The 20,963-nt window shown below is 38.0% G+C and overlaps 1 protein-coding gene across 2 annotated transcripts in view; it reads left to right on the top strand.

Annotated features, from left to right (window-relative positions):
• Positions 1 to 19,968, top strand: part of BNC1 (basonuclin zinc finger protein 1) — a 75,040-nt gene extending 55,072 nt beyond the window's left edge. Inside the window, exons 2-7 of one of the 2 annotated variants that reach the window (XM_064389078.1) lie at positions 10,353 to 10,455; positions 10,616 to 10,851; positions 12,069 to 13,987; positions 16,034 to 16,711; positions 19,265 to 19,310; positions 19,868 to 19,968. In XM_064389078.1, the coding sequence (XP_064245148.1) occupies positions 10,353 to 10,455; positions 10,616 to 10,851; positions 12,069 to 13,987; positions 16,034 to 16,711; positions 19,265 to 19,277 (2,949 nt within the window). In that variant the 3' untranslated portion in view covers positions 19,278 to 19,310; positions 19,868 to 19,968. Of the gene's footprint in view, positions 1 to 10,352; positions 10,456 to 10,615; positions 10,852 to 12,068; positions 13,988 to 16,033; positions 19,029 to 19,264; positions 19,311 to 19,867 lie in introns of those variants that run through there. The other variant, XM_064389079.1, reaches the window with a different exon arrangement.
• Positions 19,969 to 20,963: the final 995 nt, after the last annotated feature.

The following is a 20,963-nucleotide window of genomic DNA, read 5'->3' as shown; positions in this document are numbered from 1 at the left end:
CATAGCTTGGAGCCAAACTTTCTCAAATGCAGTGTAGTAACATGTTCTTCTCATTTACTGCTTCTCTTTGTGGCTATAGAACTGCCACTGTCTGAGTTTGACGGTTAAAAGGGATGCCAGCTAATAGTCTTTAATTGTAAGGATACAATTCTAGGTGGGAAAAGATCATATGCTTCTATTTTTAACATCCTTTTGGAAAATAAGTGCAGTTTGTTGTAAGATATGCAAGCGTTACGTTAGACAAGAGTCTGTGTTTCTGTCCTTTGGTTTTAAAACAGTGAAATTGTGGCTGAGCTCTCAGGCTGGAGGAGTGGGAGGTGGGGGAGTCTCACTCCACTCCAGGTCACGGGGCAAAGTGGGTCCACCATTATTTTAACTGCTAACAACAGTGCGTGTTGGTTTGCTTTGTTCTAGTGATTAGAACAATATACACTGAAGAATACCTTTCTAATTGTTCCTTTTACAGAAAGGGGAAAAATATGGACTTTTGAAGAAAGTATAGATATTGAACTAGATTATTTACCGTTATATGTATAGTGCTGATAGTGGTTTTTTTTAATAATCAGTGTAATTGTGCAGTTCTGTTTGAATTAAGCGCTAGAATTTGGAGCCGTTTGCAGCTTAATCAGACTTCTAACAATAAGTGAACATGTAAAAAAATAACTAATCTTATGGAAAATACATTTTTGTTATACTTAATATATTATATAGATTTTTGCCTGATTGATTTCCTAAAAGTCGTTATTCTGTTTATTCTTTGAACCATCTGCAACCTATTCAGAACCCTAAAAATAATGGTATCTGCAAACATATACAAACATTTGGGAGAGCTGAATCTTCACAGAAATAGGAGAAATTATTACAAATATTGGGTCACTTCACAGGCTTTTACTTGAACTTCTGCCTCCTGAGGCTGAGGTGAGGTTTGGCCTTTTCATACCAAATGTCTTGACTTCAGCTTCCGTGTCTGTTTGTGATACTGTTAAAAGATCTGTTCCTACATATTTAGCATGTCGTTCCATTTCCAATCCAACAAGCCAGTGAATTTATTTGGTTTGCAGTAATAAAGACTTCATTACAATGATGCTGAATACACTTCTGATAAAAATAGAAATTCTTGTTTTGTTTTAGATTACAGCTTTTGTTCCAGATACGTGTTCTAAAAGCATTTTGGGATGACTTGGCATTTAGCAAACATTTTTCATGCAGATTTGAGCTGAAGTTTAGGTACAGATCTTGAATTCATTATTCCATAAAATATCCACCAAAAGTATGGGATAAAAACTGATTTTGCCCTCTGGGTCATCTCCTGTCCTTTCTGGCTTCAGTGGTGCAGTAACTCTCACAGTTCCTATGTGCTGGATACCAGCAGGTTTTGTCCTAGCAGATGCTACGGTTGAAGTTTTACAGCAAACGTCATTACCTGTCTTCTTTTTAGTTTTTATTTCTTATTATTTTGCTGCTGTCATTTAAAAAAATCATAGAGATTGAAATTTCAGTATTCAGACTCAAAAAAATATTATTGAGGGAATGAGGAAAAGTGGCCGTTTTTAACCGACTTCAGTCATTTTAGTATAAAGAACAATATTTAATTCCACACTTTAAAAGCATTAAAGAATTTAAACAAAGAGGAAAAAATTATAAAAAAGAAAAATGCTATTTTTTTACTTCAAATTTCAAATCTAAAATATCATCAGTGAAAAATAGGTATTTTTTCATGTGGGAGTAACTAATATCTGAAAGCCAGGTGAAAATTTTCTCACCTGTGTTCAATAAAAAGGAATACTGAGTTTTAAATTGTGAAATTACCAATGGAGCTACACTGTTGCGTAAAATATTGCATAACTGTAGCACCATAGATGATATCATGTGTATGTGTACAAATAGTGTTTGGGTTTAAAATTTATGAAATTGCATTAAATGGAATTGTGTAACACTAAATATTTCAGAGAGCTGTTATTTCACTTTTATTCTTTAATCCATGTCCTCACTCCATAACAGGAAAAAGGAAGAGATTTTAAGCATGTATATTTTATGGCTTTGAGACTTAAGCAGTGGTGCGAGGAGCTGAAAAATTTAGGATTGTCTTTAAAACATTAACTTATCCTCATTGCACACATGCACCGTTTTATAAAATACATGAAGAGTTAAAGACATATTTTAAAGGTCTTGCAATTTATATATTCTCATATTCCTCATTTCTCTGATACTTGTGCATTTGTGTTAATAACACTTCTTGCTAGCATAGGGCTTGGAGTTAAATATTTAATTCAACTGCAGTTCGTGGCTAGATCTGTAGCTTCAGCATTTAGTGTAGCATGCTTAGCATGTCAGTAGGGATAAGCAGTATCTGCACAACTTATTTGTTAGATGAAATAGCATCTAGTGCTTTCTTGCACAAAATTTCACACCCTTTCTGTCCAGTGACTCACCTTTACCCCTGAAGTCTGATCAGTTTTTCATATCAGTATGAAGCAATCTGTTACTCCTTTTTGAAATGCACTGATAAGAACAATTTTTCCGTTAAATTTATTAAAAAGGGACATTACTTTAATATCTCGTGATAGATATATTGCTTAATACCAGCAAAATGTTTCTGACCTATGCAGGCTAGGGCAGGTATGTTGTGGGAACTGTAGCATCGCAGTCTGTTTCAGAATCAAAAGTAAATAACTCTAAGATAACGATAAAGTGATGTTTTTCCTTCCTCATTTTGTATTTCTTGTTTTCATTTCCAAACCAAACCGTAAAAGAGGCTCTGCCCATGTCCCTGAGGTGGACCGAGCTGTCTGTCAGCACTTACCTGTTGTTAACAAGTGAGATTAATTACAGCATAAGCCAGTCTATCTACGGCCACGCTGCTGAATGACAAAATGAAGTTTTACTGTCCAGTGCTTTTTGTTTAGAGTAGCACTCGAGTGTGTGTGCTCACGCTCACATGCACACACACACGCACACACGAATTCTTCTCTCTTTATAATTATTTTGACAGTGCCATTAACAAGAGTTGCCCTAAGGGGCCCTGTAGGGTAAGTGACATGCATGAGGAGTGATTTTCATCCCACAAGTTATGCTGTGATTAAAGCCTGGCCTTGCAGCGTGGCTGCCCTTCTCAGAAGCAGCTCCTTGTGCTTCCTCGCCCGCTGCGGTGCCCGGGACTGCCCCCAGCTCCTCTCCCTCGGCCACGAGAGCTGCACCGGGGCCCAAACCAGCTCCGGGTTCTGAGCCTGGGTCAGCTCAGTCCCTTGTCTCAGCTGCTCACTCCTAGGACTCTTCTCACATAGGAAAAATTTTTAATGAAGTGGTGACATAGGGACTGTCTTTGAAGTCCACAAGAAAGGTTGATTTGACAGAGTGGTGCCATCCTGTGAAGGTATTATCTAATTTCACTTCTATCTTACTGAGCTTATTCACTCTCCTCACATTTTTGTCTGTTTTTGAGGACGTTTTAGTCAATTATTACAAAGACAACTAAACATTCTCAACTCAAAGTGTTCAGTTGCCCCCACAAGAGAGAGATTTGATCAAATTCTAGGCCAAAATTCGTTTTGTTCAGCTCCACTGAGGGAGAGGGTAATGGAGTAATGCAATTTGCTGCAGGCTCTGCGTTGTAAATATCCTGATTATGTGTGTTCTTAGACTGTGGATGTTTGAAAGGAGGTCAGGTTTTGGTATCTGACCCCAAATAAACAGTATGGATATATACATAAGGATCCAGATAATTAATGGGTTGTATTCCATCGTCTTATCTAGAAAATGTGTTCAGCTTGTGGCCTTTGTGTACTTCTAGAATGAAAATCTTGACATAATTCTCCCACAGAACAGGGGTAAGTGGGAGTTGAGTGGTAGCTACACCAGCCAAAATTTTCAGTAGAATAGGGTAAGATCAACTTCTAAATCAATGGTTGGCCTCTGAAACAAAAGCTTTTTGTCTGGACTTTTCAAAGGTTCTTGCACCTCCTAAGAGTGGTAGGAATAAATGGTTGGTGTGAGTGAAAACCAGCCAGATTACCAAGGAGCCATTGTCAGGTTAGGAATTGAGCCGTGAGTGTAACATTGTGTTTAGTGGCACTGTAAAAAGCAAATTGTGGCCCACCTCCACCTTTCCCATCTGTCTCCTCATCAGTCTCTTAAGCAGGAGACAATAATTTTCCAAAATTATTTCACTAATAAGAAGTCATATGAATCATCTCAGGCCAGCATTTTTAATGTGTCTGAATGGAGAAGGTTGGAGCTATTTGGTCAGCTGTTTACTCTGTCACATCTGCGTACAGCTTTTCTCTACTTAATTAAAAACTCAAAATACACAAGATATCAGATATGTTTTCTGGATACAAAAAGCTGAAAAGCTGGTTTGCTTTTTAGGAAAGTTATTTGTTGTTACTTACGTTTATTAAATAACTATTAACAGCAGCTGTTACTTTGTAAGAAACAGTTATTTTGATATAAGACTGTGAAAGTAATATGTGCATTCAGTCCAATAATTAGAAATCTTACAAGGACATTTTTCTTATTTTAGTAATTTTGTGTAATTATTTATTTTAAATATTTCTAAGCTTTAGTATAGAAAAAATAGAACTTGCAGCAAGCAAGTGTAGTGGATTAGGTGTAAATGTACTTGAATGGAAATCCCTTTGTTTTGGGGGCTCAGACTGTGAAAGGCAGGCAGTGTTTCTGTGCTGTGGTGGTGAGGAACTTTGCAGGACCTTAAACACATGACAGAAGGAACCACCATAATCCTGAGCTGAACACGTGCAAGTTGCAGCATGGGCCAAGTCTTTGTGCACAGTAACTCTCAGCTGGCCTTGCTGTCAGACCTGTGCACATCAGTGTGCTGCAGTGCACTTTCTTCCCTTTTCCCATTCCCAGTGTGTCTTCCCAGCTCCACTTACAGGCAGCACAGGGCTTCCATATTCTGTCCATCCTCCAGGCATCTTGCTACCTCTTTGAAGTGAGCATGTCAGGAAGAAGAAAATGGCCCAGAGCCTTTCCTTGAAGATGCTGCAGGGGCCCTGCTAATGGTCTCCACAGGCAGATGGGATTCAGAGCCTTTCTAAGCTGGGAGTACATTGAAACTTTCAAGGAACAATTAGAGGTACAAGGTGCTTAATCTAACAGATTTAATATCAACATGCATTTCATGCCTAATTGTTGGGCTATGTCTTCAGCAAGTACTTCCACCATCTAGAGCAGCCCAGCACGTTTTTTGATTGTATGTAAAAGATGCTGGCATATATTTTAGTTCCAGTGAACAACAGAGAGCTCAACAGTGTATTGAAAACTGAAGTCTGTCTTCAGGAACAACAGACACCAGATCTAAATATGCACTGTAGAGTGGACAGGAGGGATACAAATACATGTGGAATGGATAAAACCCCAGATATGAGTCTGATATGGGTAAGCTGGATTGTGAGACTGTGAAAGTAAGGTGAACAAAATGTAAATTGAGTACTTGTTTGAAATCATTACAAAACTGACAGACAGTGTTATTTATCAGCAGAATATATCCCAAGGGAACATGGCAAAAGTTGCCTGACAAACAATGGACAAAGCAAAGCTTTGCTCATTGTATGATATGGAAAAGGATGGCACTGAGAGAGATGCTTGTGATAAGGGGTTTTTGATTTGTCTCTGCTTTCAGTGATTGTGCAAAGAATTCAAACACAAAAGTAATCAAGTGTAACTCAGTGAGGAAAAAGGAACTTATTTAAACTCTGCAGAGACAAGAAACCTGGTGGATTATAATAAAAACCGGGCAGAAAAAAATATGGACCAGAAGGGCAACTTCACACTCATTTATAGTTGCTGTTCTCTGTGAATGGTGCACACAGATTTGGATATGGCCTTTCAGTTAGCTGTGGCTGTACTTTTAATTTAAGAGATGGTAAACGTATCTATCCCTTTACTTCCCTTGCAAATATTTTACAAGCAGCCAGCAAGAAAATACTTCCAAATAACCAGACGTATTTCCCATGTTTAGTTTTATTTCTTCTCCCGCTGTAAATCATGTCTTTCTCCACAAATGTTGTTACCGTGGAGCCACTATGGGTCTATTCTGCAAGTATGGGATTTGTCCCACTTCCTGTAGGATTAGTGCCCACCAGAGCACATACCATGCTGGGTTACATATATTCAGTGGGATTACCACTGATGATGATGAGAGGACATAGGAGGTACGGCTTGTTGCTAGAAACCCGAGAGAGAGGGTAATGAAAGCAGTAGCTGCTATAGCTCATCTAATGAAAGTTTCTCTCATGTATTTGTTTCCTTTGACTCTTCTTTCTTATTCAAACTTGCATTTTAAACTGCAAAATATATTTCTGTAACCTGGCATCAATGACACCATTTTGTCGGTAATCCTCACAGCAGAGCAGGGAAGCTCTCAAGCTCTTTGTGTGATGGCAGTAGCTTGAAAAAAAAAGCAGCAGTTTTTAAAGTGGGGAGAAACTGTGCAAAAAGGCCATGGTTTTTCCTAAATGCCAGAAATGAGGGTGCTAACCTGTGCATTTCTGTTGTTAAATAGCACCAGGGTAATGTGGGACTTGCTCTTCCATGTTGCTGGTGTCTGCACTTGCAGCCCTTGCTGCGTGCAGAGATCCAGAGCAGCTTTCCAGCATGAGCACAGATCTCCAGCTCAGCCCTGACAAGGTCTTCAGTATTTCCTTGCTTCTTAATTTATTTCCCAAGCCAAAGTGCTGTCAAACCAGAACCCTCTTAACACTGAATGAGATTGGATACACTTATCATGCCCTTCTTGTCTTGCTGCCTTTTTTTTTTTTAAACCTGTTGTGTGTTGCGAGTAAGCATAGGTCCCAGGAGACTTCTTCAAACTTGCTTTGTGAAATGAAGCCTGATTATATACCCAGAATCAGCATGAGTATGTCCCATTAGCCTGGGCTTTTCCTTAGCTCTAAGGGCTGTGAGTGGGTTGCAAAGAAACATTCAGTAACTTTTGAAGCATAATTGAAGCCACATCAATATCTGGCAAAAAAAGGATGTGAGCAGGCGTGACTTTCAGGCAGCACAGGTTAAGATGCAGTGATTAGTAGTCAGATGCTTTTCAGTGACCAGTTTAATGGTTAATGTCTGTCTTGTAATGAGGGATCATTTTTATTTAAAGTTCAGTATTCAGATTCCCACGGTCATGCTGGTAAAACCACAGAACATTTTGATCAGTCTTTTCAACTCTATTTTTTAAAAGAATTAAGGAAGTGGCTCTGATAATGGATTAGGAAAGATCCATTTGTGAAGGAGAGAGTGACTGGAAAGCAAGACCAAGATCTTTGATGATTTAGTTTTTTAGACCATCTGCCTTCTGTTTCTAGAAAATGAAAATAAATAATGATTGAATGAAAGGATGGTATTTTAAAAAATTTCCACTGTAATTTCCTTCTACATTTCCAATCCTTTAATTATGATTTTCAAGCTTTGCATCTATGCAATACAGAAAGTTATTTCTTTGTTCTGCAGAATGAAATTGTGTGTACATTCCAACTGTTGGGAAAATAAAGCTTATTAAATGACTTGATATAATTACAGTACCTTAGAATAGGCTATTAAGGACAGTAGGATTAACAGGCAAAAGACAAGGGTATTATTTTCATGAAGTATTGCTAAATTTCTTTTCAATAAAGTCTGATGTGTGTTAATTTGGGAGATAATCAAGGTGCGTATTTTACAAATACATTTTGAAGTTGACCAGTGACAATTTGAAATTGTTTTTCACTGATTATTTCAGAAGTTAATTGTGCTTTGTTATATATTCTGTGACTATATATATTATTATAAATGTTGCTAGAAAAGCTTTAGGGGACACAGACTGTGACAAGCACAAATGAAGGGAAATGCTAAAAACCTGAAAAATCACAGTTTTTTCTTCTTAGGAATTCTTTCAAGTCATTTTTTAAGTCAGCACAGATCCCCGATTCGAGGGTGCACCTTTGATATGCACCAGGATGCAAGCTAACTCCTTCTAGTTTCCAGAAGCAATAATGTGACTTGAGAGAGGTTCAGTTCAATATTTAGAATAGAGGGGGAACTCTACTCCCTTTGTAACAGCTGCTTTCATATATGTAAAACAAAATGTCCTCCTCTTGCTTGTTCCTGTTTTGGCATGTGCAGTCTTCTACACATACACAGGAAAGCAAAATAAACACATGTACCATATAGAAGAATGCTCTTACAGAAAGCTATGAAATGCAAAATTTGGTGTGGTCTATCTTTCTTGTCCAAGTACACAAATTAAATAGAAAAAAGTAGTTTTAAAGGTCAGTGATTTGTGGAACATGTCCAAAGGAAAAGGAATGAAAAAAATTTTGAAATCTCAATTAACTTATCATCGTGACAGCTTTTTTCATTGTGCAGATTTCTGTTACTTCTTGCAGAAAAAGGAAGTACTCCTTTGTAATTTTGTCTGAAGGGAATGTAAAAGATGCATTTATGGAATGCAGTGCACCTTACTGAACCTAGCAGGGTTGCCTGTGGAAGGGCTTCAGTCCAGGCAAGTCACAGAATATTATGTATGCAGAGAGGCAGAAGACTCAAACTGCATTATTGTTTCATATCTTGTGGTAGAAATGAATCCACAGTCAACTACACCTTTTCTTCCCCAGACCCTTCCATAAGAAATTTATGGCTTTTAATTGTTATATGGAAGTATTTTAGCATCTAAGTGAAAATATATCCTCCATTAAAATGAAGCAATATTGCATAGGGTATTGATGTGTATTTTACGACTTTATGGGGAGCACAGAGCTTTTCTCAAGAACACAGGATTTTGCAACGGCTCCTTTAAAAGATTAAAGGCAAAGTGATTCAGAGATTTCAAGAGCCCTGTTGCCACTTGTTCTAATTCTTCAAATACAGGCAAACCTCACATCAAGTCACTGCAGTTTGGAGATGTGTATGTAAGGCAACTCCTGGACAAGCCAGATACTGAGATTTTAAAATCTCACTCGAAATCCATTACTGTGAAGCACCAGAGATCCAAATGTCATGAACATACTTGTTTACAGTAACCTTTTGTATGCAGGGTCCCCTTCTGCCCTGAGTCAGCCAGAGGCTGCAAGTCTAAAGAAATGCCCATTGCAAATCTCAGTGAAATTCTTTCTGCCCTGTACTTTTGAGTTTGTATGTTTCTTCCATCCATCTTTCGTAGCAAGTTTTTGGACAATCAGGCTTCCTTGTATGTTTTCTGAAGTGCCAGTGTGGGAATGCCACGTTTCCTTTTTTCTTCAAATCTCCTCTTACTTTCCTATGGGTATTTTGAGGAGTGGAAGTCCCCATTTTTCATAAAACCTTAGGAGGGGGAACATTAATTTAAAAGCAGAAAAATGCTGACATTTTACAATTGCATGATCTAATTCTTTATTTTTCTAGTGAAGATATTCTGCACATCAGTTTCTTTGCTTTCCCTCCCTCAATAAATATTCTGTTTATGCAGGAACTATTCTCGGTGCAGATCCAAGCAGTGCAGAATCCTGCAAAAGCTTTGCTCTGTAGCAAATCCCTCTGGAGCTTTAACTAGGACCTCCAAGTTGTCTGTTGCCTTCTCCAGCAGATGGGCACATACAGAAGAAATCATATATTCCAGGAAGCAAGTTTATATCACCCCATTGATTAGGGACATCTGAATACTAACTTGATTTGCATTATAGATGACCTTGGTAAGAGTAAATTAATGTACAAGCTGAACTGTGCAGCTGGTGTTCTGTGTGCTCTATTTTGCTTTCAAAATGTGATTGTTTAGATTTAGATTGTGTTTGAAGAGTTGGAGTACTTTTTGGTGAACTTTGTTACTGAGGTGCATTAGTGAACTCCTGTGTCTTTGACAGAATACAAATATTCCATGTGAATTCTGGGTGTGTAGGGTATGGCATCTGTGCAGAGCTGATGCACTGCTCATTAGAACTTGCTATATTGCAGTATGGAGTGCCAAAAAGCAAAACTGCAAGAGAGGGGGGTCTTTCATCTGTACAGCTTTGTTTTCAAACCTTCCTGAGAAAGTGGTATACATGAGGATCATAGCTTAGGTGAATACATAATTTATAACAATAATTTTTATAAAGGTGTTTCAGCCTAAATAAATCCACAGATGTGTTGCTATGTATATTGTTAAATGTTCTGCTTTCATATTACTGTAGTGTTTCTGCTGATCACTTTACTCTTCCAGGCAGAGGTAGCCTTGTATAACTCAGGTTTTGCCTGGATTACTTACATTGCACATTGATAGGTCTGTGTTGGTATGCTAATTCTGTCTTCATATGGATTTTATGGGGGTACTGTAGATGTATAATCTGCACACTCTGAATGGTGCTCATATATTACCTATCATGCTTTCCATTGATCTCCAGGCTATCCGGTGCACTCTCGTGAACTGTAGTTGTCAGTGTTTCAAACCTGGGAAAATAAATCAGCGACAATGTGACCAATGCCGCCATGGATGGGTAGCACATGGTAATATTTGTTTTTACAATCTATAGAAAACCATTTAGAATCCTCATAATTATTACATACTTTTTGTGTCACTCCTCAACCCCCACCCCAATATTAGTTGCATTTTATTTTCTCTTTCTCAGGACTCAAGTTTATTTACCTTTGTGATTTTTATTTTCAGCCCTGAGCAAACTAAGGATTCCAAACCTCTACCCATCAAGCCAAGTAGAAATAGTTCAATCCAATGTTGTCTTTGATATCAGTAGCCTCATGCTGTACGGAACCCAAGCCATTCCTGTGCGCCTTAAAATTCTGCTCGATCGGCTTTTCAGTGTTCTGAAGCAGGAAGAGGTGATACAGATTCTCCATGCTCTGGATTGGACACTGCAGGATTATATACGTGGATATGTGCTACAGGTATTTAGGGGGCTTTTAAAATAGAAATATGACAGTTAAGTGGTTTTCTATATTAATCTTCTCAGTGTTTCACAATGTGTTAACAGTGTGGGGCATCTGAAAGGCAGTAATAGACCTGTACAAGCTTAAGGCCAGAAAACAAAGGGTGGATTTCTGGTGATTGGTTTCTTTTTTAGTTGGACTTAATTGAAATCTTTCTACTTGCTCAAATCTAACAACACAGGTAAGCAAAAATAAAAATCTAAAGTTACTGTAATGTATCAAAGTAAAGGCTTTAGAACTTGTTCCAGTATTATTTAAACAGTGAGTTTGCTTTTATACAGCAGAATAATACATCAAGAAATAAACTTACCATTATTTAAAACACCAGGGACAATATTAATCTCTGGTAGTGCTATCGACCTTACTGGAGCTGCAGCCAGAGTGTATTTGGCCCTATGTGCTTACACTGATGTTAGTCCTTGCTGCTGTGGAAGTTACTTTTTATGTAAAGTAACATTATGATCTTACATTATGACATGAATCAATATTTAATGGTCTTGATAATCTTGCTTTTTAGTGTTAGGATTAAAAATATGGAATCAATTACCTTGAACCTCTATCACATGAAAAATTTATAATGTTACGTTCTTCATCATCTTAGAAACTCTTACATGCACTGTGAAAAATCTCAGTAGGCCATCAAATACATGTTCTGTGATAAAATATTTATTGTAGTTATTGGGAAAAGTTAGGCATAGCTAGAGTTTGAAAGAACTCCAACACTAGTGTAATTACAGCTGTGCTCTGTGAAAACTGGCAATAGATCAATATAGGTTCATTTGTTCTCTGATCTTAGTTGCTTGGAAGATTATTAAACTTGCAATGAAAGAATACTTGACTTAAATGAGGAGCTAAATCTTGGTCTGATTGCTCCATCTCTCCTGTCTGTGCTTACAGGATACTATCTGTTGTTCAAATAACGTGTCTTAATTTTTGTGGAAAAAAAATTATTGGAAAGTATTACTGTCAATTCAGGGAGAAATAATATCACCAATGTGATAAAATTTGGAAGAAATTATCACAGAATTCACATTAATCTTATTAAATTGAATGTTTTTAATTTTTTGCTAAAGAATAAATTTTAGTCCCTGAAAAAAATGAGAGATTTGAGGGGAAGTGGGTTTCTTTTTTTGCCCGAACTAATGTCTAACTCATCTAAATATTTTTGGCTTTAGGATGCTTCAGGAAAGGTGCTGGATCACTGGAGCATAATGACCACTGAAGAAGAACTGGCTACTTTGCAGCAGTTCCTTCGCTTTGGAGAAACAAAGTCCATTGTAGAGTTAATGGCAATTCAAGAGAAAGAAGGGCAGTCGATCATAATACCACCACCAACTGCCAATTTGGATATTAGGGCATTCATTGAGAGCTGCAACCCACACAGCCCTAATTTTTCTGCTTCCTTGGACAAAATGAGTCCCACCAACATTCATCCCTTTGAGAATATTGTAAATAACATGGCTTTCATGCTGCCGTTTCAGTTTTTCAGTCCAGTGCCTCCACCTTTGATAGGTTCACCACCAGAAAGACATTTGATTGAGCAAGGTCAAGACCATAGCAACGAAACCAAACAAGATCTTCAGATACCATTTTCTGAAAGCAGTTTCTTAACTTCTAGTTCTGCACCATTTCAAGTTGAAAATGAGAGGAGCATAAATGGTCCAGATATCGCGAAAACAGAAGATGATGCCCTTTTAAGTGATTCCAGTTCACATAACACAGCAGCCAAGCTTGAAATGACAGCACTATCTCCAGAAAACAAAATGAAATCTGAAAAAAATGCTGGGCCAAGGAAAGGGCGTGTCTTCTGCACTGCATGCGAAAAAACATTTTATGATAAAGGTACTTTGAAAATACATTACAATGCTGTTCATCTGAAGATAAAGCACAAATGCACCATTGAGGGCTGCAATATGGTGTTTAGCTCTTTGCGTAGTCGAAATCGTCATAGTGCAAATCCTAACCCCAGACTCCATATGCCAATGAACAGAAATAACAGGGATAAAGATCTAAGAAATGGTTTGACCATTGCTGGACCTGGAGACAGTAAAAGGACAGAATTCACAATTTTAACTCCGGATAGCAGAACTATTTCCAGCTATGCCAGCTCTTGTACAGATTCAAAAGGCCAGGCTGGATTTTCCAGTATTGGACATAACGGTGTCCTCTTTCCAAACCTGAAGACAGTACAGCCTGTTCTTCCTTTTTACCGTAGTCCAGTCACACCAGCTGAGCTTGCCAATACTCCGGGTACTCTTCCTTCTCTGCCTCTTGTTTCCTCCTCAATACCAGAGCAGCTTGTTTCCAATGAATTGCCATTTGACATGCTCCCCAAGAAGAAGTCTCGGAAGTCCAGTATGCCCATTAAGATAGAGAAAGAAGCTGTTGAGACACCCAATGAAAGTAGCGATGTTGCCAGTTCTGAAGATGATTCACGCCTGCAGGGGGCAAGCGATGGAGAGCTTGAGACCTGTGAGCATAAGATAGAGAAGCGGGTGACCGACAGGGTGGAAAAGCACCCCCATTCAGGTAATTCATGGAAATCTCTCTCTGGGGTAGAGGGCCCAAAGTATTTTGAATCTGTCTTTGCACCAAATAACAAATACATCGAGGATATCTCTGAGAATGAATTGCAACACTGTGAGAAAGAGGTTAAACCAGAAGAAAACCAACCATTAAAAATAGTTTCCCATGAGATTATATATGAAGATCCAAAACACCACCTCAGTGATGTTATAAAACCAATGACTGAACCCCCCATGTATATTAAAGAGCAGTCAAAACACAGGATTCCTAAAAATGACTGCCCTGAATTGCAACACCACTTGCTGACCGGGGGCTTTTTCAGCACTTTGTCAAACAGGGGTGCTGCCATTCCTTGTTTTGAAGACTCTAAAGATATGGATCATGTCAGTCAACATGCACTAGGGATTCAGAAGGAAGAAAGCCGCTTTCATTGTGACATCTGTAAGAAGACTTTTAAAAACCCTTACAGTGTAAAAATGCATTTCAAAAATGTGCATCTCAAAGAAATGCATATTTGCACAGTTGAGGGCTGTAATGCTGCTTTCCCTTCTCGTAGAAGTCGAGACAGGTAAGAAAATTATAAACAAAATTGTATTTATTTTACCATCACAATGGAACCTAATTTGAAATTAAAATGAGTGTTTGAGGAATGGAGCCTACAAATATTTTCTGTGTATCCTCGTATAACAGGTATGATAACTTATCAGAACGTTCTTGAAATGAAAATCCATTGAAAGAAACATTTCCTTTCCACAAGACTACAAGGTATTAAATAAAGCCATGAAAATTTCATAACTGATAAAGACTGCAGTAGTTGAAAGAATACTTTAGTACATAAAGGGAAGCCATAAGGGAATGAATTCAGCAATTTTCCAGTAGATGCATATGTGGACTTACATGTTTAATATGTACTTTCATGTATATTTTAATGTATACAGTGTTTTTAAAGAAAAAGTGGTGAGCTCAGTTTAGGAAATCTTCGCTTGTCTTTTCTTTGCTCAAGGATTTGGAACAGACTGGTGAGAAAAATCCCATAAGAAAAGCAAGATTACTCTTTGTCAGCCCAAAAGTAACCTTATGCAGTGATAGTCAAACTAACACTATCTGGTGTTTATCCACAATATCACATTCTGTGAGATTAAATACTAATTTCTAAACAAAAGCATGAGCTTGATTCAGTTTAGTGTTCATTTCAGTACTATATTGCTGTAATTCATTTTATTTCAACCTATTGTGCACATAAACTGAGCAACAAGTGCTGAAGCTTTGTCATTGACCATCAGTGATGTATCTGAAGCGGTCAGCAATAGGTAACAAACCTATTCCAGTGCAACGAAGTGTTACAAGTTTTCCAAGTGTGTAGCAGTGTCAGCACAGCTTTTGGCTGCAGGAAGCATGCCTGGATAGTAGTTCAGAGTGACACGAGGTTTAGATTGTCTGTAATCTGCTAGGAGTGCTGGAGCCAGCTGATGCAATCCAGAGAGAGGATGAGCCGGTCTCTGAGGACTGGCCGCTGCATCTGAGATGCACAGATTCATCTGCTGCTGGCAGGGCTTCATACCCTGCTGCCTGCATCTTTCCAGATGTGAATTCCTCTCCACTGTAATTGCGATATGGGCCACAGGAAAGAAGGCCAGCAGTAAGATTTGCATTCACATGCCACAAATTCCTTCCCACACCAATATGTTGAGATAAGTTTTCACATAGGTGCTTTTGGAAAATGGGTTAAAAAAAAGACAAGCGAGCTCAGGAGTAATTTCAAGAGCTTTGTACAAAACAATAGTTATTTGTAAGAGCTTTGCAGAAGTTTCTAGACTTTAACATAGAGTAGTGTGACTGCAAGTGCTAAATATTTCTGTGCCTTTTTGAACAATTCACAGTTTTGTTTAAACCATGATGGCAAGGAAAAAGACAAATTTTTTGCCAGTATTACAATAAACTCAGCCTTCTAGACAGAGCCTGTAAGTTCCCAGTGAGCTGATTAATAATATTCAATGAGGAACAGTGATCCTGTATGTTTTGTATGGTTTTAAACTGAACCCAGAGGTGCCCGTTTGAAAAGTGCAAGTTGCATATATTTCAGTTTTCCTTTTTCAAGGAAACTGCTGTCAAGAAAAGGCTCTGTAGTGATGTGTACAGCTGCATCCTGGACATGGTTAGAGTACATGGGATCATCAACATTTTTTGCAAACTCAGGTGTCAATCCTTTTCTGCTTTGTCCATTGAGAAAGAATCTTGTTTCTTACCCACCTCAGTCCATTCTCTGACCTCAGTTCAGTTTACAGGTTTTTAGTCTGCCTCCACCTCTTTTAGGCTTAGCACTAGATCTAGCAGAGCAGACAGCTACCCTCAATGCCAGTGAGAATCTGAAACATTGATTGCTGCAGAGTTATTGCATAGAATCTGATATATGCCAGGGCAAGCAAGTTCAGAAACCCAGTCACATTTGTAAATTGTCAATGTGTACTCTGTGTGGTAGTTGGTCAAATCTGAAGTATACAATTCATGCATGCTACTAAATACTGATTTTCCAATTTTTTGTTTATAGTCATTATGAAACAGCTGCTAAATGAGGTGAAACACTTTCTTGCTAAGCTTGTCTTTGTTCTTCTAGACATAGTTCAAACCTAAATCTTCATCATAAACTTCTGACTAAAGATACACTGGAATTCAACAACCATTTCAATGCAACATACCTCTTGAAAGACATGGCTAAGGAGTTTTGCCAAGACGTCTCTTTAAAACAACACGTTGGACGTACTTCTGTAATCTTCAAAGGAATGAACAGAACAGGCAGCTACATTTTTCCAATGAGCAAAATTGCAGAACCCTGTTCTGAGAGTTATGGATATGATCCACTAAATGATGGAGCTGTTCTGGATCTAAGCACTACTTCCAGCGTTAAATCTGAGAGCAGTGCTCATTCTTCTTGGGATTCTGATGGAGGAAGTGAGATATGCACCATGCCCTTGGAGGATAGTGATGAAAGCTGTGAAGGACCCAGCCTAATGCCCAATGATGAACTCTACCAAGACTGTTCTCTAATTGAGAAAGCTAATCAAAACTTTATAAACTTACCTTCCAGTTTGCCAATAACTTGTCATATATGTCAAAAAACATACAGTAATAAAGGAACTTTCAGGGCTCATTACAAAACTGTGCATCTCCGCCAGCTCCACAAATGCAAAATCCCAGGTTGCAACACAATGTTTTCATCTGTTCGCAGTCGGAACAGGCACAGTCAAAACCCCAATCTGCACAAAAGTCTGGCTGGGTCGCCAACTAGCTTACAGTAAGATCAGACTGATCTTAATTTATTTCTGCTAAGAATTAATCATTTCAATTAAGGAATGTGTTAACATTAGTTTTATTTAAGCTCATTTGACTTCTAGCTCACTCAACAGCCACAGTCAAATTCTTTTCTCCTGTGTGTGCTCTCCAGCAGTTTCAGTTAGCAAAGCTTGGTGCTGTAGTTTGTGTGCAATTGTTTGATGTTGAACAGCTAAAACTTCTGTAAGGAAAAGAAGACATCTTAAAAATGGGAGAAATAGGGAGACATTAATTAAAGTGTTTCTGTTACCTGTGAAGTATTACTTGCCACAATAGGAGCTTCAAATGAGAACCACCATTGCTTGTGTTTACATGTTAAATGGGTTATTGTGTTGTGTAAGAAATGAGTAATGATTGGGGTGAGTTTCCTCTGGTTGGGTTGAGAATTTTGAGGCTACCATTTCATTCCTGAGACCTTAGTCTGAAGCTGACTTGCAGTGTTAGTGGAACAGAATATATGTACTTAACTATAGCCCAAAATCCAAAGAAGAAAATACAAATTTGGGAAAACTGTATGAAGTCCAAATCTTCTGAAAAACCTGTAGTCCTTACTCTTTAAGTTTGCATTTCACTTCAGTAAAGATTACAGTATTTTGGATTTCTTAGAATTTAATACCATTTGCTTTGCAGAAAAAGGGGCTACTTAACTTGTTGGCAGAATAGCCTGAATAAATCTGAGACGTTCTGATAAATTGTAGTGGTAGAAAGAATTAATAGGTTAAGCTAAAATTTCTAAACTATAGCAAATGCATCCATAAAATAAGGGGGAAAGTAAGCCCTTTAATTTAAAATGCACTTTTTGAGTTCTATTTTCAGAAAGAGAAGTTTTATTAAAAATAGGAGGAAAAAAGAAAGGAAAAAATCCCCAACCAAATATCCAAACTGCTTGGGAGTTTGAGGGTGCAGTTCTAAGCCTCTGAGAGAAAGTGATAAAATGGATGCAGCAGATAGATGCATCTTTTATGATGCAGCAGTTATTTTCTCTTACCAGTGGGGGATAACATCTGTTGATCTTTGTAACAATAGAAGAATGCTTATTCCAATTCACACCTCTTTTTCTTAGAACTTTGTTCAATATCTGTTACAATGTTTCATATCTTTGACGTTGCCCCTGTAATTAACAGTATTCTGCATTACGTTCTATGCACTTAAGAAGACTGGCCTTGCATTGTATTTAAAAACACTTTAATATTTAATTTGTAATCACATCATACAAATGCTGTGTGTGTACTTGTGGTGTGTCCTTTTTCAATCATTTGCCAAGAGGAAAAGAAATAAGAAAGCAAGTTTTACAGTACCTTTTTTACTTTATTTCACCAGTGGAAATCTGTTGATCAGTTCTAGTATGCAAGCATGACATTGACAGCACAATCTGTACATATTATACCAAAGTGCTTACAGTATTTGTGGTTTCTAGAACTAGCCTAGTTTTCCAGTATAACTGGATCTTAGTCTCTATTCATTTTTGTGACTGAGTAAAAATAGACTGAAATTCAGGATTTCATATGTATGTAGAAAGAATAGTACAATGCTATTGCCATATGTCTTGATGTTTAACTTATTCTAAAAACTATGGTATTGTAACCATTTCATATTGTATAAAAGAAACAAATGTGGACTGATTATTTCACCAATTCTTTTGAAAACTGGTTGTGTGTGAGTATGGGTTATGCAAGGAAAAAACATGACACAGTTGTAAATGTTTGTGCTCACTAGAAATGGTTTCCATGCGTTGTGTAAAGTAATCTTCTATTTTTTTAATTTACTGTAGGTTTATGTGATATTTAAAATAATCCATTTGTGCTTGAAGCCGTCAGGAAAAAATATTAGCCTGCGGAAAGTTGTGCCGTTGCTTTGAGGTTTTGTGTTCTGGGGGGATTCGGTGTCTTGGTTTTTGGGGGGGACTAGAGTGGTGTTTGTTTTGTTGAGGTTTTTCATTGTTGTTTTCTTTGGATTTTTAGTAGAAACTCCTATCAGTGGGGGTCATAGTTTGAAAGCTAAGGGCACAATCACAGGAGACACAATTGCTCCCAGCCTTTTGATAGTACAAATCAATTATTTGTTATCCAGCTATTTCAAGCTCTTTTTTTTTATACATATATATACATATATATATAAACCTCTTTGTTTAATCATTAACTGGTTTTTTGAAACAAAATGTGATGTAAACAAATGTAATGCCCATTTATTTAGTTTTCACTGTGTCAAAAAAAAAAAAAGAAACACATTTGTATACCCTAATAATTTTGTATGTGTTAATAAAAACCAATAATAATGCCTCTGGTTGATTCAGAAAAGTAGGCTTTTTTGCTTCAGAATACTTCTATCCTTTATTTTTATTTTTTTTTAAGAACAATTTCTGAGAACACATTCTGTCTGTAGAGAGCACTGGTTTGACAATGGTACTAACTTATTCCATAATAAGGAAGTGTCATTATATTAATGAGCCATTAGAAGTAATGTAATAAATGTTGTCAGATATTTTATTGATTTTTTTTTTTTTTTCTTTGAGCAGTAGGCAAGGGTAGAGGTTCGTTTAAAAGCTGCCAGCTAAACAGAAGGTAAATATCTCATCATTGAGAACTACACTGAAAGATATTTTGTGCCCTCTTTATCCTGTATACTTTGGAAGGGTTTGGTGGGGGGTTTTTGTTATTGCTCAAAAATCTGGACAGCATGGGAGATTTCTCAGAACAGGCTAACCCTTAGTACCCCCAGAGCAGCATATGTATCTCATGAAGTGTTTGTGTAGCTCCCTCCTCCTAATGACCACAATGTGGCTGGACCAAGCCTTGACATCTCCTGTTAGTTTTAAATATGTGTGATGCTTATAGCAGCCCGTATCACATATTCACCACAGATGTTGAAGGAAGTAACCTCACTTCAGAATAGTAGTACCATTATTTTTGGAGCTTTTCAGAGTCAGTCTGGAGAGCTGAAGCAGCTTCCCCTGGCTGGGGCTCAGTTCCAGAGATGTTCATATCTGCAATCTGTGAGTATGTGCAGTTGGGGGCTCAAATCTTTGCCTGAGATTTAAACTGGGCCTGAGCTTGCCCACCCTTGCTATTTGACTATGTTGCTCCTTTTTTTATTTTTATCTTTTTCTCTTCTCCCTTAGAAAACAAGAACCTCAAAAACTAGATCCTGTCGTCTTTCTGTGGCTCCAGAGGAGAAGGCACGGGTGCACACTGGGGGGTAGCCACTCCGAGCATCCAGTTTCAGAACACAGGTATTCTGAATAGTTTGTGGTAGCAAATCTATGTCCCTCTGGAACAATGAGTGTCCTGGTACTTACAGGAGTAAGTGCAGTAATCTATTTTGAATGGAGTGTAAGGGATCTGTTTTTATAGCCCCAGTTTTCTAAGTACTTTAAAAAGAACTGTGGCAAAACCAGAGGCTGTTGTTTCTAGTAAATCTTTACTGAAGTTATACACTGCAAAACCCAGAAAAGTGGAGAAACAAGTTCTGAAAATACCTGTCTGATGCCCTGCATTGAATAGGGAAGCCTAAAAAACAGCTAAACTACTTGGACTTAATCCAGGGATTTTTAAGTAGAGTGCCAGGTCCTCCTTGAAAAGGGTTCACGAGCAATTTCTGATTCATCAGCAAGCAGAGATTTAAGAAAAGCAGCTAAACTAAAAACACCTTTCGAGTTTGAGATACAGCCCATAAGGATTCCATTCAGCCTGCATGTGAGCATTCATTTCCAAGCTGAAATGAGAGTTTGAACTGGGAAGGAGACAACAGTGCAATAAGAGGAGGAAGGTTGGATCAAAGGTTTTGTTCAGAGCAGCATTTACTGGCAGTCCCCAGCTTTGAGGGAAGGGCAAGACATGGTTTGAAGTAGAATTAAATATGCATAGCATGATCGAGTCAGCTTTGAATGACTTGGAAAACTTTTGGAAAACTCTTGAACTGATTGCTGGCTAGAGAAATTTCCACATAACCTCAGCAGGCATGTTTCTGAAGGTAGACTGCCTTTTAATTTCCCCTTGCCTTCACCCCTCACCCTCTGGTTCCCCTTGCCTTTTGGCAGCCCTTGGATGATGTGAGGTTGCTAACTTGGAAATGTACTGTTGAAACATCACCCTGTTAAGCTGTGGCCCTGTCAGCTCAGTTCCCTGTGAGCACCCTCCAGCTTTTATGTGTGGTCTGTAAAGAGGCAAAGGAAAGGTAACACCGTGAAGTGACAGTCCCTCTCTGGTGAGCACTTC

The sequence above is a fragment of the Passer domesticus genome, chromosome 14 (genome assembly GCF_036417665.1).
Source record: "Passer domesticus isolate bPasDom1 chromosome 14, bPasDom1.hap1, whole genome shotgun sequence".
NCBI lineage: Eukaryota > Metazoa > Chordata > Aves > Passeriformes > Passeridae > Passer > Passer domesticus.
The sequence above is the reverse complement of the archived record's forward strand: the minus strand, read 5'-3'. Positions and strand labels throughout refer to the sequence as shown.